This window comes from Silene latifolia, chromosome X (assembly GCF_048544455.1).
Source record: "Silene latifolia isolate original U9 population chromosome X, ASM4854445v1, whole genome shotgun sequence".
Taxonomy (NCBI): Eukaryota; Viridiplantae; Streptophyta; class Magnoliopsida; order Caryophyllales; family Caryophyllaceae; genus Silene; species Silene latifolia.
Window position 1 is genome coordinate 34,215,012 of NC_133537.1, and position 14,508 is coordinate 34,229,519.

The window sequence follows — 14,508 nt, forward strand, 5'->3', positions numbered from 1 at the left end:
ACTGAACTATATTTTAACTCAATACGAATCGAGCCTCTGACTTCAAGGTAAGAAGGTGGACTCTTTACCATTGAGATCAACGCTGGTTGGTAGGTTAATTGTTACTTAAAGGTGGAAATTTTACAATCTAAGAATACAATTTTGCGCAACTTATTAACTTTTTTTTTTTTTTTTGGCAGCAGTGAAAAAAGGCATACCTAACTAATCATGGCCTTACAGGCAAGGCCATGGGCAATCTTATTAAAAGTCCTCGGAATAAAGCTAAAAGAAAGACAATGAAAACTAGAACTTAAGCAAAGGATATCGTCAATAATGGCTCTAATATGATGATGGGGTCGGCTAACTTCCGCAAGGCAAGCAATGACGTGAAGACAATCCGACGAAACTTCCAAGTGCCATAGGCCCTTCCTTTTTGCCCAGGAGAGAACTTCACGTATCCCCAGAGCTTCGGCTTGGAGTGCGCTTTCCGCTTTTATCGCCACATCAACCTCAAATAATTTATTCCCGACCGGCGAGAACGCCACCCAACCCACCCCCCTTTTTCCAAATCTTTCCAACCCGCATCAACCATAATACGAACACACTCACAGCTTCCTGATGACTCAATGACAAAAACCGGTTTGCTTTCCCGGATCCACCTCATCTGTTCCCCCTCCGAGCCGTCATCATCGAAATTTTTCTCTGCCTGACTTCCCCCCTCCTTGCAAAAAACCTGATCAGTCATTCCCACAATTTGCGATCATAAGCATATAACTGACTTCGGGTGAAAGACTTCCCCTTGAAACAGAATTTTATTTCTTATACCCCAAATGCTCCAAATTGTGGCAATAAACCTAATCACCCGTGGTTTAGCGTCATCAAGTTGATCAAGATACCTAATCCAATTCATAATCCATTTGCTTAAACTTAAATTCTCCTCGTTGAGAACACGAATTCCCAATTCAGTTGACGCCCAAATCCTTTTTGCTACTTCGCAATCTCTGAACATATGTTCCATAGTCTCCATTTTTTTATCATCCTGTGCGCACATCTTGCAGCTAGCATTACTACAAATCTAGGCAACTACAACGTCCCTTTAACAACGATTATTCACGAAAATCACAATAGACGTTGTAGAATGTATGGCGCGAATTTTATTAAAATTAATAACAACGGGTATGGTTATATAACCGTTGTTATAAGTTTTAACAACGGGTCACGCATGCACAACCGTTGTTAATAATTTGGCGCAAAATTGACGCAAAGTTAGTGAAAAGTAATCACAACGGTTACTTTTGAAACCCGTTGTTAAAACTTATTTAACAACGGTTGTTGTTTTACAACCGTTGTTAAAACGTTTTAACAACGGGTTTTTTTTTAATAACCGTTGTCAATACTTTCCATACTATAAACCACACAAACACGAATCAGCTACAGCCACAAAACACAAAACTTAATACACAAACACAGACAAACACAAATACAAAACACACACTTTCTCATGCATCGTCGCTTTATCTTCTCGCCGTCACTGTTGATTTCATTGTCTCTTACTTTCTCTAATTATCAGGTAAATCTCGTCGTCACTGTTGGTTTCATCGTCTTTCATCGTCATTATTTTCTTTTTCTAATTATTTCATTTGCATGTATGTGTTTTTATCGATCATTATGTTATTTCTTTAAGTATTATTCGCTTAATTAGCTAGTAAAACAAATTAAATAAACTAAAACAAAGAAGAAGCAAGATGATAGAGAAGAATGCATGATAAACATAATTTATATATATATATATATATATATATATATATATATATATATATATATATATATATATATACATAAATTAAAAAAAAATTACATTAATAAAAATGCAATTCTTATATTTTCATAGAGAGTCTTATTCTCTTCTATGATATCTGTCCTCTCCTCCTTGGCTATTTGAGGTTCCGTTTGATTGCTATATCGTAATATAGCCGCAATCGCCGCCGCTTTCCGTCAAGCCATCTTTTTGGCGTCCTTCAAGACGGATCGAGCATCCACAAAGTAGCTCTGAAACTTTCCTCAATGTGGAGCAACCGGCGGATGAAATGGTTGTTGTTCTCGATCATAGTAAGAGTCTTAAGGATGATATCATTCATTTTGTTGATGGAGTTTGGAGTTTGTTTGAAAGATTAATTAAGGTTTATTTGGAGTTTGTTTTAGCAGTTACGGTTTGGAGATGTATAGTGAGATAATGGAGTGTTAGTTGAGATAATGCATGTATTTATACTAAGCAATATGTGGTTTGAGTTGTTTTTTAATTAATATATATGTTAGGAAGTTGTGCCATAATCATCATCATATCTCTCTCTGCTGCTTCAAATCTTATTATAACCCTTCTCATTCCATATTGTCCATTCATATGCACAGGGATGACAGTAATAATGCATGCATCGGATATAACGGGCCGTAATTATGCATGCATCTAGTAATATTTAATTTAATTTTTTTTATTTTTTAAAAACAAACAACAACGGTTATTTATAAACAACCCGTTGTCTTTAGTTATAACAACGGTTTTGTATATTACAACCCGTTGTTATAACTTTCCCCCCAAAATTGAGTCACACTTTCCACAACGGGTTTTTATACTTAAAACCGTTGTTAATAGTTTTAACAACGGGTTCCTTAAGAAAACCAACCGTTGTTAAAACCTTTTACAACGGACGCTTTAACAATGTCCGCTTTTTTATATAACAACGGTTTTTAACCGTCTTTATAGCATGTATTTGTAGTAGTGTAGGGTCAATATTGATGTTTCGCTGTACAAATCCACTTCCCACCGATAGTGACTTGGTAATAATTGTCCATAATAGCATTTTCCATGTCATAGGACCTGGAAGACACCACAGCTTTTTCCGACAGAAATTCCTCTCCTCCTTATCAATACGCGTTCTGTCCCTCTGTGACCCTTTCTCAGCCATAAAATGGGAGAACAATACACCATATGCACTTTTCACAGTAAAATCACATGTAGGACTATGAATCCAATAGACCTCATCTCTACTACTGGACTTACATATGGTAATGGACAGGATTTTCTTTACACTATCTTCAGAGAAAATTTCCCTGATCAACCCCTCATTCCATTTACGACCCTCCATATCTCTCTCTCTAAACCTTAGGTTTCCCACTCTAAAGTTTCGGAGTCTCACTGAGTCCCTTGACAGGAAAACATCCCTGGGGTCAGGAACATTTCCATCCATCCATTTATTCGTCAACACATTAAGTTGCGATAAGTAGCCCGGTTTCCAACTCACCTGTTCACACGTGAAATCCATTCCGTGCATAATACTTCTTGCACCCCATGATAAATTACTTTCCTTTTTCCTCCTTGGCAGCCCCTCATGCACGGTATCATTTACTAGAAGTTTTTTCCTAAAAACCCTACTGAAGAGAGATTGATCCCCAGAAAGAATCCGCCAAGCATGTTTTGCCAACATTGCCTGATTAAGACATACAATATTACGGATTCCAAGCCCTCCCTCACTGATGCGTGTCGCTCAACACCAAAAATAAATGCCAACAAGCCTATACTATAAATAGCTAGGGAAGTCGGGTCGAATCCACAGGGAGGCCTTTCTATTAACTGTAGTCTAATCTGTCGGTCACAAACTGGGGGTTTGAATTTGATGTTCTAACTACTAAAGTTTAAAGGGAAGAGAAAATAAGGGTAAAAGAGAAAACAGGGAGAAAATGTAAATAAACTATCAGATAAAGAGAGATATGCCAGGATTTTGGTACGCCGTGTTCTACACACTATCGGAATAACTAGGTCGGTAAGTTTATTAGTAGGAAGGGCTAGGTTATCTCCTTTCGGTCTCAAACCCGACTATACCTTTCGGTCTAAAGTCGCCCTAAGGTCATCCTACTTGACTTTCGTCCTCATAGGAGTCAATTATCAGAACTAAGCAAGTCTACCCTTCCAATCTTTCGATCCAGGTCGGGGTCAACTAAACAGACGGTCTCCTGCGTGCACTCATTTAACCAATCTACAAATAAATCGCTTAGGCCTGACTCCTACCGCATAACTACCTCAGTAGTCGTCCTAACATGTTTCTAACACGGTTTCCCTCATCCCGGCATATAAATAAATTAGCTACGCATGCTAATTATATTAACTAACACAACTAATAACGAAATGCTAACGGAAAACATGATATTACGATAGTAAAAAGCAATAACGAGATTAGGGCAGAAGGTAATAATGGAACTAATAAGAGCAAATATAAAACAAAAACAAGAGAAGAGATTGAGGGAAAGAATTATACTATAATAGCAAATCCGGCGTAAAGAACAGCCAAATCCTAGATCGTAAAATTCCAAGCAGTGAACAGTAAACGCAGTAAAAATGTATGTGGAAAGATGAATGATAGGTCCAAGATATTAACCTAGTAACTCGTCTTTTTGTTTTTATAACCAAAACTCACGAGTAGTTTTATTAACCTACGGGCTTTAATAGCCCACGTAAAAGAGACCTCTCGATCGAGAGGTTAAGGCTCTCGATCGAGCACAGGACAGCTCGATCGAGCACAGGACAGCTCGATCGAGCACAGGACAGCTCGATCGAGGGCTTGTGTTCCTCTGTGCTCTCGATCGACAGCCAAATGTGGTCGATCGAGATCTTCAGTCACTTCTCAGCTTCCGTGGAAGTTTTGACTTGCTTAATTTGGTTAACTTTCGTCTTCACGCTTCCCCATGCATGAGTACTCCGTCCTCTTTTCCGTCCATCTTCTAGAAATGCTATCTCGAGGCCACTAAAGGTTGGTTTCCGCTACAAATCTGCAAAATAGCAATAAAAGCACAAAGTAGCCTATTCGGGGTATAAAGTGACATAATATCACTCAATTACATAGAAATGTGTGCCAAAAGAGACCGTAAAAGTCTATGTAATATGCACGCATCACTCACCCTTCGGAAGACTAAGAAAAGTTTGAATACACCAGTGTATAGTTCTCCCCAATTTGCATCCTGCCCACAAAAAAATGTGACAAAAGGGCATTAACCCGTTTTGCCACACTTACCGGTATTTTAAATACCGATAGAACGAAATTTGAAAGACTTGATAAGACAGACAAAATTAAGGTAAGTCTACCAGCTGGAGATAGAAAAATTCCATTCCAGGACGCAATTCTCTTCATGACATGATCAATTAATCCTCGAAAAACTTCCTTCTTGGATCCTTAAAACTCTGTAGGTAGTCCAAGATACTTACCAAAAATTTTATCCCCTTTGACTCCAAGAGTTCTCATACTTTGACGTGCTTGCCTCAATCTAGTATTTGGACTGAAAATGACAGCAGACTTTTCTTCATTCAGAACCTGACCAGACACTTCACAGAATTTATTAAGCAATCTACGCAGCTTTTGAGCTCCATTGTTCCTTTCCTGCAGGAAGAACACCGCATCATCCGCAAAGAAGAGATGAGATAATCGATTTTCGCCTCTACAAAGGTTAATGCCTTGCAGACTTCCATTTCTCTGTAGCTGCTCTAAATTAGATGACAAGGCCTCCATACAAAGGACGAAAAGAAACGGGGACAGAGGGTCCCCTTGTCGGAGACCACACGTTGGTTTTAGGCAATGCAGAGGAGCTCCATTCAGAAGAACCTGGTACGACACTGTAGTAACACAGTTCATAATAAGAGTGACCATCCTCAAAGGGAAACCAAACTTTACCAACACCTCCTGATCAAGAAAATCCCATTGCACCCTATCATAAGCCTTACTCATATTTGCTTTGAAGGCAAATCTTCCACCTTCCCCATACTTAAGTGAGTTGATTTTATGAATCGCTTCATGAGCCAGTAAAATATTATCCGAAATTTGTCTTCCTGGAATGAAGGCATTCTGAAAATCCCCCACCAAGTAGCTCATCACTTTCGCCAACCGGTTCGTGATACATTTGGATACAATTCGCATAAAAACATTGCACAGGCTAATTGGCCGGCAGCCACTCACCTCTTCTGGATTGTCACATTTTGGTATAAGTGCTATGAATGTTCTATTCATCTCCTTCAAAATCATTCCCGAGTTAAGAACCGAGAGGACCGCTTTTGTAACATCCCTTTTCACAAGACCCCAACATTTTTGATAGAAAACCGCCGGTACACCATCCGGCCCCGAAGACTTCAGTGGCCCCATTTGGAAAACCGCTCTTCTAACCTCTTTGGCCGTAAAAGTTGCGTTTAATAAATCAGCATCATCACTTTTAATCGATCGAGATATTTTACCCACAAAATCCTTTACAAGCTGATGGTGATTTCCGTTATGGTCCTCAAGATCATTCCTTGGCGGATTATTACAAATTCTTAAAAAACTTTGAAACAAATCACCAACCTTAGTATGATCATAAATCCAAACCCCATCATTGTCCTTAATGCCTAGAATGTACTTCCTCCCCGCTCGACCCTTAACCCAGTTGAAGAAGAACTTTGTGCAAGTATCCCCTTCCACAATCCATTTCATTTTTGCCCTTTGTCGCCAGAAAATTGCCGCAGCTTTTGCAAAATTCGTCACCTCCTCATTCATTTTAGTATATGGCTTTTCATTCCCATCCCTAACCGGCTATCTCCATACCTTTTTCTAATTTGTCATCAAAATCATCCCAGATTTTATTCCATTCATGCCTTTTATCAATAGCCCATTTCTTAACTTCACCTCTAACCCTTGCGAATTTCCTTGTAATAATATAAACAAGAGAACCCGTCCAACGGAAAAGCCACGCTTCTTTAATAATACTCATACATTCTTCATGCTCGAAAACCCACGCATCTATCTTATATGGCTTATTAACTAGTACTATAGAAATTTTGTTCATGAACTTGTAAACCTTTTTTGTAAATTGCTTATTCACTTGTTGCATGGCAATTGGCAATCCAACGTGGATATATTTGCCAGAAGTTTATCGTAGAGGGCCAGGTCTTCCCCCAGTCCACAATAATAGACGGATTTACCACCAGTTAATATACTCCATTTGAAGGAAAAAACGACGAAAGGAAGAAAAGGTATGGAAGCCCGTCTTTCGAGTTTTTGATGCTCAACGAGAATGCTAAGCTCTTTGCGATATATAGATTCACAATTAGTTCACTGTAGACCTGTTAAAATTTGACCCGACCCAAAAACCCGACCCATTCGACCCGTTTTTAGGGTTACAAACCCGGTTTTTTCGACCCGCAATCCGTTTGACCCGAATCCAAATGACCCGTTATTTTAGGATCGAAACCCAACCCAAATGGGTCAACCCGTTGGGTCAAGGGAAAATCATGAATTTTATTAAAAATATTAATATTTATATATTATATTTGAAAATATAGTTAAAAAATTATTTTTTTATTACATAAAATTAAAAATTCAACCAAAAAGTCAATTTTATATAACTTTTATAATAATTAATAATAAAATAATTATTAAAAAACTTTATTTTAATAATTATAACAATATAATTATTGTATATGATGAATATGATTAAAATAATAATTTTAAATATATTTTACTTTTTAAAAAAATATTTTTTAAATTAAAAACATCGTTTAAAAAAAACGTTAAAAATTATTTCTTGACCCGTATTCTAACCCTAACCCGACCTATAACCCGACCCGTATTTGACCCGACCCGCCCGACCCATTTGACAGGTCTAGTTCACTGTATGTAGCAATGCCGATTCCGGAACGTTGGCATTGCCAATGAACGAGCGTATTCAAGTCCAACCCTCAAAAACACTACACAAATATCGGATGGAAATACAATTACATTTGGGCCTAATTAGGTTCCCGGAGCCTGGACTCTATCGCCCAAACCCACTACTATTTCTCTCATTTGGGCGGAGATGGATTTTCTTTCGTTTCCTTGAGCTATTCGGGAATCACTTTCAAGCCCAACCATTAAGCACAGACGCACAATGAACCAAGATTTGTAGACACAAAAGGTATATGTAGGCCTCGGAATTCAAGCATGAGCATTTCCAGGGGACTTAGTGGGCTTTGATGAGCGTCCTTGTGGACACCCCATGAAGCAATTTGACGAATCCAAGAAAGCTTAGCTTCCCATCAGTGTGACGAATCCAATCATGGAGGACAGCATGAACCGGAATGTTGGGGCCCAGGCCCAGCTCCTGAAACAGCATCCCCACTTTCAGCTATAGTATCAGGGAAAAAAGAAACTAAATTTACCCCGAAGAAAAACTTACAGAAGCCAGCTCTTCGATCATAATAGGCCTATTACCATCCTTCTCAAAAAGTTCATAGGCACAGCGAGCATGTTGCTCCCATCTTTCAAGAGCCTCGAGTTGGTATACGCTTAATGCAGCCGCACAAAATTCATCAAAGTCCATTCTTCTGTATTGTAGTGCAGTCAACTGTCCAAAACAAACGAGCATATGCAATCAGTAACCACAGTTGTAATACGTTCACTCATACAAGCCATAAAGTACGTGGTATAAAGTAACTAGACTGAAAAGCTCACGGAAGTTAAAATTTCATGAGCACGAGAGTCTTTCATGGCATCGGTTGCATTTTTCATCAAGGCCTGGCCAGTGAAAGGAAGCACCAAATCATTATTATGGTTGATACAGATACAATTATTTGCCAATTTTTGAAGAGACAAACCTCTTTAATATTATCCAAATTAATAGTGCCATTTTTGCAAGGTTGTAGAATTGTGAACTGCTCATTTAGATAGAAAAGCTCGTCGGCTGTTAACGTTTTGGACAGAGCCTGCCAAGTGACAAAAAAAAGACGCTGACTGTATTCAGTGAAATGCCAAAGGAGCTACTTAGCGCTATTCTTCTCTTAAATACGAGAAACAAAACTACAACAGAAAAATATACCAACCTTTAACGCAGCTTTCCGTAGCAAAGAAGAACGCATGTAAATCTTTAAGAGCTTGAAGACAAGTACATCCAGTGGAACTTTTACTTCACCCTGATTTCTAAGCCAGGGGTGGCCTGAAAAGTAAATTATATGCTAGTAAGTCCTCTATAGACACTGGGTTGTCTCGTATAAGTATTTACAGATTATAAACAGCAGAACACAACAGTAAAAACGAATTGCATGGAAACTTAAGGACATGCACTTACAAAGTGCTTGGGAAGCAGTAATTCTTTTCCTTGGATCTTTGTTTAACATGCGCTTGACAAAGTCTTTAGCCTCATCTGACAAAGAAGGCCATGGTGGCTCAGTAAAACTGGGGTCAGCTTTCAGGACTGCTCTAAATATCCCAGATTCAGTACGAGCCCAAAATGGTCGGCTTCCACACAACAAAATATATGCAATCACACCGACGCTCCACACATCAGCCTCCGTGGTATAAGATCTATGGAGAACTTCAGGTGCTACATAATATGCACTGCCTACAATATCATTTAACTTTTCTTCTGTGAAACAAGCAAAGAAAAACGCGTTTAGTATCTCCCCACTATAAATACATAAATACCTGTACATTACTTTTATTTTGAGAAATACGTAAATAGGAGTATATAAATCAATTTGCCAAAACAATACCAATTGCAAAAACAGACCTGGTTTTACAAAATCTGACAAGCCAAAGTCAATAGCTTTCAACGGGGAATCCTCGTCTTTCGACACAAAAAGGAAATTCTGAGGCAGCAACAAGCAGAAGTCAGAATGAAACGGATTCAACAACTTCATAGAGGGGAAATTAGAACATAAACATCGTAGATAAGAGAATATAGAACAGATGTCAGATGGCATTAAGGAGAACAGACAAAAAACAACAACAATTGGCTACAATCCTACATGCTCACTGTTGTTTCCAGACAAAACATATTAAAGCATTGCATCAATTGGTCAAAGCAAGGACTAATGTGGATGTGACAATTCTGAAATGTTATCCAATGTAGCAAAATTTACATAAAAGCAAACAATTTAATGATTTATGGAGGAAACAGTTGACTGCACTTTCATGGGATTGCCATAAAAAAGGTAGAAGGCTTGAACAAAGAAATGCATTTCTCTATTTGTCTTACAAGAACTGCAAACAACTTTTTGGAAAATTCTCTCTACCTCCGGTTTGAGATCTCGATGCACCACACCTTGCAAGTGGCAAAATGAAACGACGTTTAGAATCTGCAATAACACAGACTTGGCTTCGTCTTCTGTGTACTTCCCTCCTCTACAAAGGGGTATAGCAAAAGGTCTTAGTTGTGAAGCTATGTACTAAGCAAATAAATTACACACACATGGGAAAAGAGAATACCTCGAAAGTATCCTATCCAGTAACTCCCCTCCTCGACATAACCTGGGAAAGGCATGATAAAAGAAAAATCAATACATATACAGCTAGAAAGAGGAAAGCTTGGAAGTACTTCAATCTCCACCAAGCATCAACCATCACTGATAGAAATGAACAAAGTAAACAACTGGCGAGTTCGAATCAAAAGCAATTTTGTATTGCATGAGCAAACCCAGAGGGCCACAAGCATTTTTTACTCTGTTTTTATCCAAAATCAGTTCCGACATTAAATGCAAAATGGAATCAATGTCAACCCATTGAAACTCAAAGCTATAAGTTTTACCAAAGGGTTGTTTTACTTACTCCATCACGATGTAAACACTCTCATTGTCTTCGTATGCATCGTAAATCTTTATAAGATTGCTATGTCCAGCCAGGCCTTTCAATATTTTTACCTCTCTCCTAACATCCTCGATCGCAATAGCCGTGGTCATCTAACATTAACACGCATCAAAGACAAGGTTAGTTTAAGAGCCTTCAAAAGAACAAAGTAGGAGTAGCAGTTGCTTAGTTGATTGGCCGCAGATTGTAACTAATACTGACAACTCCAATGTAAGAGCTTATTTATACTAGAATATTCCTTAATCTTGAATATTCGAGAAACATGAAGTAAAACAATCATAACTAAAAAAACTGCAATAATGTAATCAAATTAACAACAGACAACTACTCTACTAGAAGAAGAAGAAGAAGAAGAAGAAGAAGAAGAAGAAGAAGAAGAAGAAGAAGAACGACTCCTCATTTCATAGTTTGATCTATTTCGATTCAATATCTTTCCAAGAACAACTTGAACAGGAGATAAAGAATAAAAACAAGTGGAACCATTAGGCGACCATTAGGCAATCAACAACCGGAAGCATAGTGAAGGTATTGAGTGTATTTTAGCTTTATTGAAAAAGAACAAGGTTGGTAGCTACTTGACCCATGTCCCTAGCAAATAATGTGGCATCCTAAAGTTCTACCAATATATGTACCTCTAACTCTAATTATACCTATTGCCTTCAACAAGGCAGAAACTTCATATAATTGGATGAGAACAATAAAAGTTTAGGTAATGGCACCAAAGGAACGGAAATTCTAATTATTCAATAAATACTGTACTTAATTATTATTATCAGTCATCATGTGATCATATGGTGACAAATTTTTTGTCAAATATAAACCGTCCAAAACATCAATAAGTTCATTCTGATTTGTATACTCCACTTCTCATTCACCAAAACTGAACCAACATTGTCATATTACAAAATTTACAATCCATCTAAAATATGGCAACTCTCGCCTTTGTCTAGATTCATTCATTTTTGTACCCTGAATTGCATTTTAAATCGCCCACATTGAATCTCCCGACTAAGATTTTCCAACTTATCTTAAACCGATGCAATGACCCTCGAAATCACAAACACAGTACACAATTCTAAACTCGATTTTTGAACAAGCAAATCATCATTACTAAACCCCACTCTAGATCGCGCTAACCCAATTGATAATGAGCCAAATACATTGTACCATACTTGATTTACCCAAAAATACACTCAGTCAATAGTTAATGAGCCAAGTACAATGGTCCATTCACGGGCCGATGTAAGCTCCGCTTAACATTCCGTACACTCAACACCTACCCCCGTAAGTCAAATAAGACAAACGGTAAAGCAGATTCAAGCTTCACATACAACACAAAGTTCCACACATTACAGAGTACGGACTAATAATACTCGTAATTTTTTTTTTTTTTTTTTTTGAAGGGAATAATACTCGTAATTAACAACCTCCTTAATCTTGATACTACAAAAATATACATTTCCATATTCCATTATCCTTACACGCTCCCCCTCACATGACCAAATCAATAGGATAATTAATCCAAAAATCGATTAAATTATTATATAAACACACATACACACATACACACTTAAATTATTCTAAACACTAAACAGGTATTTGAGTCGTATAAATAAGATTGTGCTGTTGTGTGAGACAGTCATTTTAATCGTAAGTTGTAGTGTCAAAACATGTGAACATAGAAGCCGGCCTTACACAAGAATTGTCGATAATTAATTTAATGCAAAATGTGTCGCTTGGGTGACAGATCTGATTTCTACAATCCCAAAAACATTCCAATGACTTTGAAATGATTTAACCTACTCAATGCTCAACATAATTCAAAACGGGCATACGGCCGATTCAAATTCAAAAATCACCTCAAACTCACGTATCGTAATACTCAGTATTGTTTTTAAAAAACGTATACATACAATCAAATGAAACGGGAAAGTAACCAACTAAAATTACTTTATTAGTTACCTTAGATTTGGGGATGATTTTGACAGCGACTTGTAAACCTTTAAGCTCACCTTTCTTAACAGTAGCAACTCGAGTATACCCAAAATGCCCTCGCCCAACTTCCTCCCCAACCTCATACTTATCCCCAAACTGCTTCGAAAACCCGAACCGCTTATCCAACCCTGAACCCGGTTCACCCCCATCACTCTCTAAACCGGCAGCATTACTACTCCTGGGCTTAACCGCACCGTGCCGCTTCGCTAGAACGGACCGTATGTGTTTAGCGGGGGATGGCGGAGGAAACGGGCGTTTGAAGAAGCGTTTGGGCGTGGAACAAGTGGAATTGGGAGTGGCATTAGAGGGAGTAGTCGACCAAAGAGGGGATTTCTTGGAGAAAAGGTAGTGGGCCGGGCTTGGGCTGTAGATGGAGAAGAAAGGGGATTTTTTTGGGTTAGGGGTGTTGGGGTTCGGTTGTGGAGGTGATTGGGGTGGTGAGTTGGTATCGGGTGGCTGTCGGGAGGTGCAAGTTCCCATTTTGCCCCTGGTTGTGTGGGGTGGGGTGGTGGGATTAAAGTGAAAGTGGCATTGCCGAATTTTAAGGGAGGTAAAGGGAAGGAGAAGGGGAGAGGAGTGATGATGATGGTGATGGACTGATGGTGGAGTGGAGTGAGTAATAATAAGAAGAAAGAAAGAAAATTGGAAATAAAGAGAGGGTATGAAAAGGAGTGATTTTGAGAGTTTAATATTCACTGGTGGATGGTCCTTGTTTTGTCCATTTCAATCTTTTTTAGGTGGATTATCTGATTTAGTTTGGATTTGAGTCGGGTAGGATTACTAAAACGGTAAATTTTCATGAGTATTTATATTGCTGTATTTTATGGATAGAACACGAGACATCTGGTTAAGTTAGAACAACCCTTGTCAGTTGATCTAAGTGCTCATTAATTTAGTCCATTTCAATCTAATTTGCATTTTTTTGTAGCTATCAATACCATATATATATATTCCAGAATTCAAGTGACTTCAATGTAATTAAATAAATATATACAAATTAATTATACTATATATTTTTAATCGGTAACGCTGTGTAATAGACCTGATCAAGAGACTTTAATGTAAACATTAGGTAGTTTTGGTTGAAGTATAAATTGAGAGAACACCAAAATATGGTGATTTTTCTTAAAATAAACATGTAACACTTATGGTATTAATTAGTATAAAGATGTTAATTATAATATAAATATGACATATTTTGGAAATTATTAAAAGGTCAATAAATCAAGCTAGATTTCCAAAAATTATAATATTCCATAATTATTTCTACTAGTATTGGTGCCCAGCTTCGCCCGGGGTAACTCTACTTAACATTAAATTTTTTTTAATTAAATAAAATTACTTAAAGTTGCATAACGCATAAATTTATCATTAATATATTTTTCTATGACATGTCCTAAAATTACGATGAAATAAATTTTGAGACAAATTCACTACTCCCGCTATTAATATTTTACTCTTATTAATGAAACAATAGTAATAACATTTCACTACTTGCCCGTAATCATTGTTACTTTCACCACTCCCGCCGTAGTTATTGTTATTGTCACTACTGCCGCATTAATATTGATAATTTCATTACTCACGCTGTAATTATTGTTACTTTCACTATTGCCGCATTAATATTGATTATTTCACTATTCCCGTTGTTGTTTCTACCACTTTCACTAATCTCGCTGATAGTATTGTTACTTTTACTATTCAAATGAGTGATTACTATCATATAACTATATCCAATGTTTTTACTAATCTCACTGATAATATTGTTACTTTTACTATTCAAATGAGTGATTACTATCATATAACTATATCTAATGTTACTACAATTCAATTCTTTTCTTTACTGACGAAATTACTTTTACTACTTAATGCAATTTTAAGAGGATTATATATTTATATAAAT

At 37.4% G+C, this 14,508-nt stretch overlaps 2 protein-coding genes across 3 annotated transcripts; both read right to left on the reverse strand.

Moving 5' to 3' along the window:
- Nucleotides 1-205: 205 nt before the first annotated feature.
- LOC141617170 (uncharacterized) lies at nucleotides 206-3,461 on the reverse strand. Its single transcript, XM_074434354.1, has 4 exons — nucleotides 2,730-3,461; nucleotides 842-1,018; nucleotides 589-712; nucleotides 206-261 (listed from the first exon to the last, which is right to left on the reverse strand). Exons 1-4 carry the CDS (start codon nucleotides 3,459-3,461, stop codon nucleotides 206-208), a joined length of 1,089 nt encoding a protein of 362 aa, XP_074290455.1.
- Nucleotides 3,462-7,666: 4,205 nt separating this feature from the next.
- LOC141623212 (CDPK-related kinase 5-like) lies at nucleotides 7,667-13,296 on the reverse strand. 2 transcript variants are annotated; one of them, XM_074439291.1, is made up of 11 exons: nucleotides 12,573-13,296; nucleotides 10,572-10,702; nucleotides 10,233-10,274; nucleotides 10,040-10,148; nucleotides 9,535-9,613; nucleotides 9,094-9,390; nucleotides 8,849-8,961; nucleotides 8,624-8,731; nucleotides 8,481-8,543; nucleotides 8,206-8,373; nucleotides 7,667-8,130 (listed from the first exon to the last, which is right to left on the reverse strand). In XM_074439291.1, exons 1-11 carry the CDS (start codon nucleotides 13,083-13,085, stop codon nucleotides 7,990-7,992), a joined length of 1,764 nt encoding a protein of 587 aa, XP_074295392.1. In that variant the 5' UTR covers nucleotides 13,086-13,296; the 3' UTR covers nucleotides 7,667-7,989. The 2 variants fall into 2 exon arrangements, with proteins under 2 accessions (XP_074295392.1, XP_074295391.1); XM_074439290.1 differs by having other exon boundaries at nucleotides 9,094-9,613; nucleotides 12,573-13,212.
- Between the last annotated feature and the right edge of the window lie 1,212 nt (nucleotides 13,297-14,508).

Excerpts from the sequence above, each read along its gene's own strand:
- LOC141617170 (XM_074434354.1), bottom strand. The coding sequence starts at position 3,461 with ATGTTGGCAAAACATGCTTGGCGGATTCTTTCTGGGGATCAATCTCTC. Across the intron at positions 1,019-2,729 it reads AAATACATGCTATAAAGACG|GATGATAAAAAAATGGAGAC; the intron begins GTTAAAAACCGT and ends ATGTGCGCACAG. Across the intron at positions 713-841 it reads TTGATGACGCTAAACCACGG|GTTTTTTGCAAGGAGGGGGG; the intron begins GTGATTAGGTTT and ends ATGACTGATCAG.
- LOC141623212 (XM_074439290.1), bottom strand. The coding sequence starts at position 13,085 with ATGGGAACTTGCACCTCCCGACAGCCACCCGATACCAACTCACCACCC. Across the intron at positions 8,374-8,480 it reads CTCATGAAATTTTAACTTCC|TTGACTGCACTACAATACAG; the intron begins GTGAGCTTTTCA and ends TGTTTTGGACAG. Across the intron at positions 8,131-8,205 it reads TGATCGAAGAGCTGGCTTCT|GAGCTGGGCCTGGGCCCCAA; the intron begins GTAAGTTTTTCT and ends ATGCTGTTTCAG.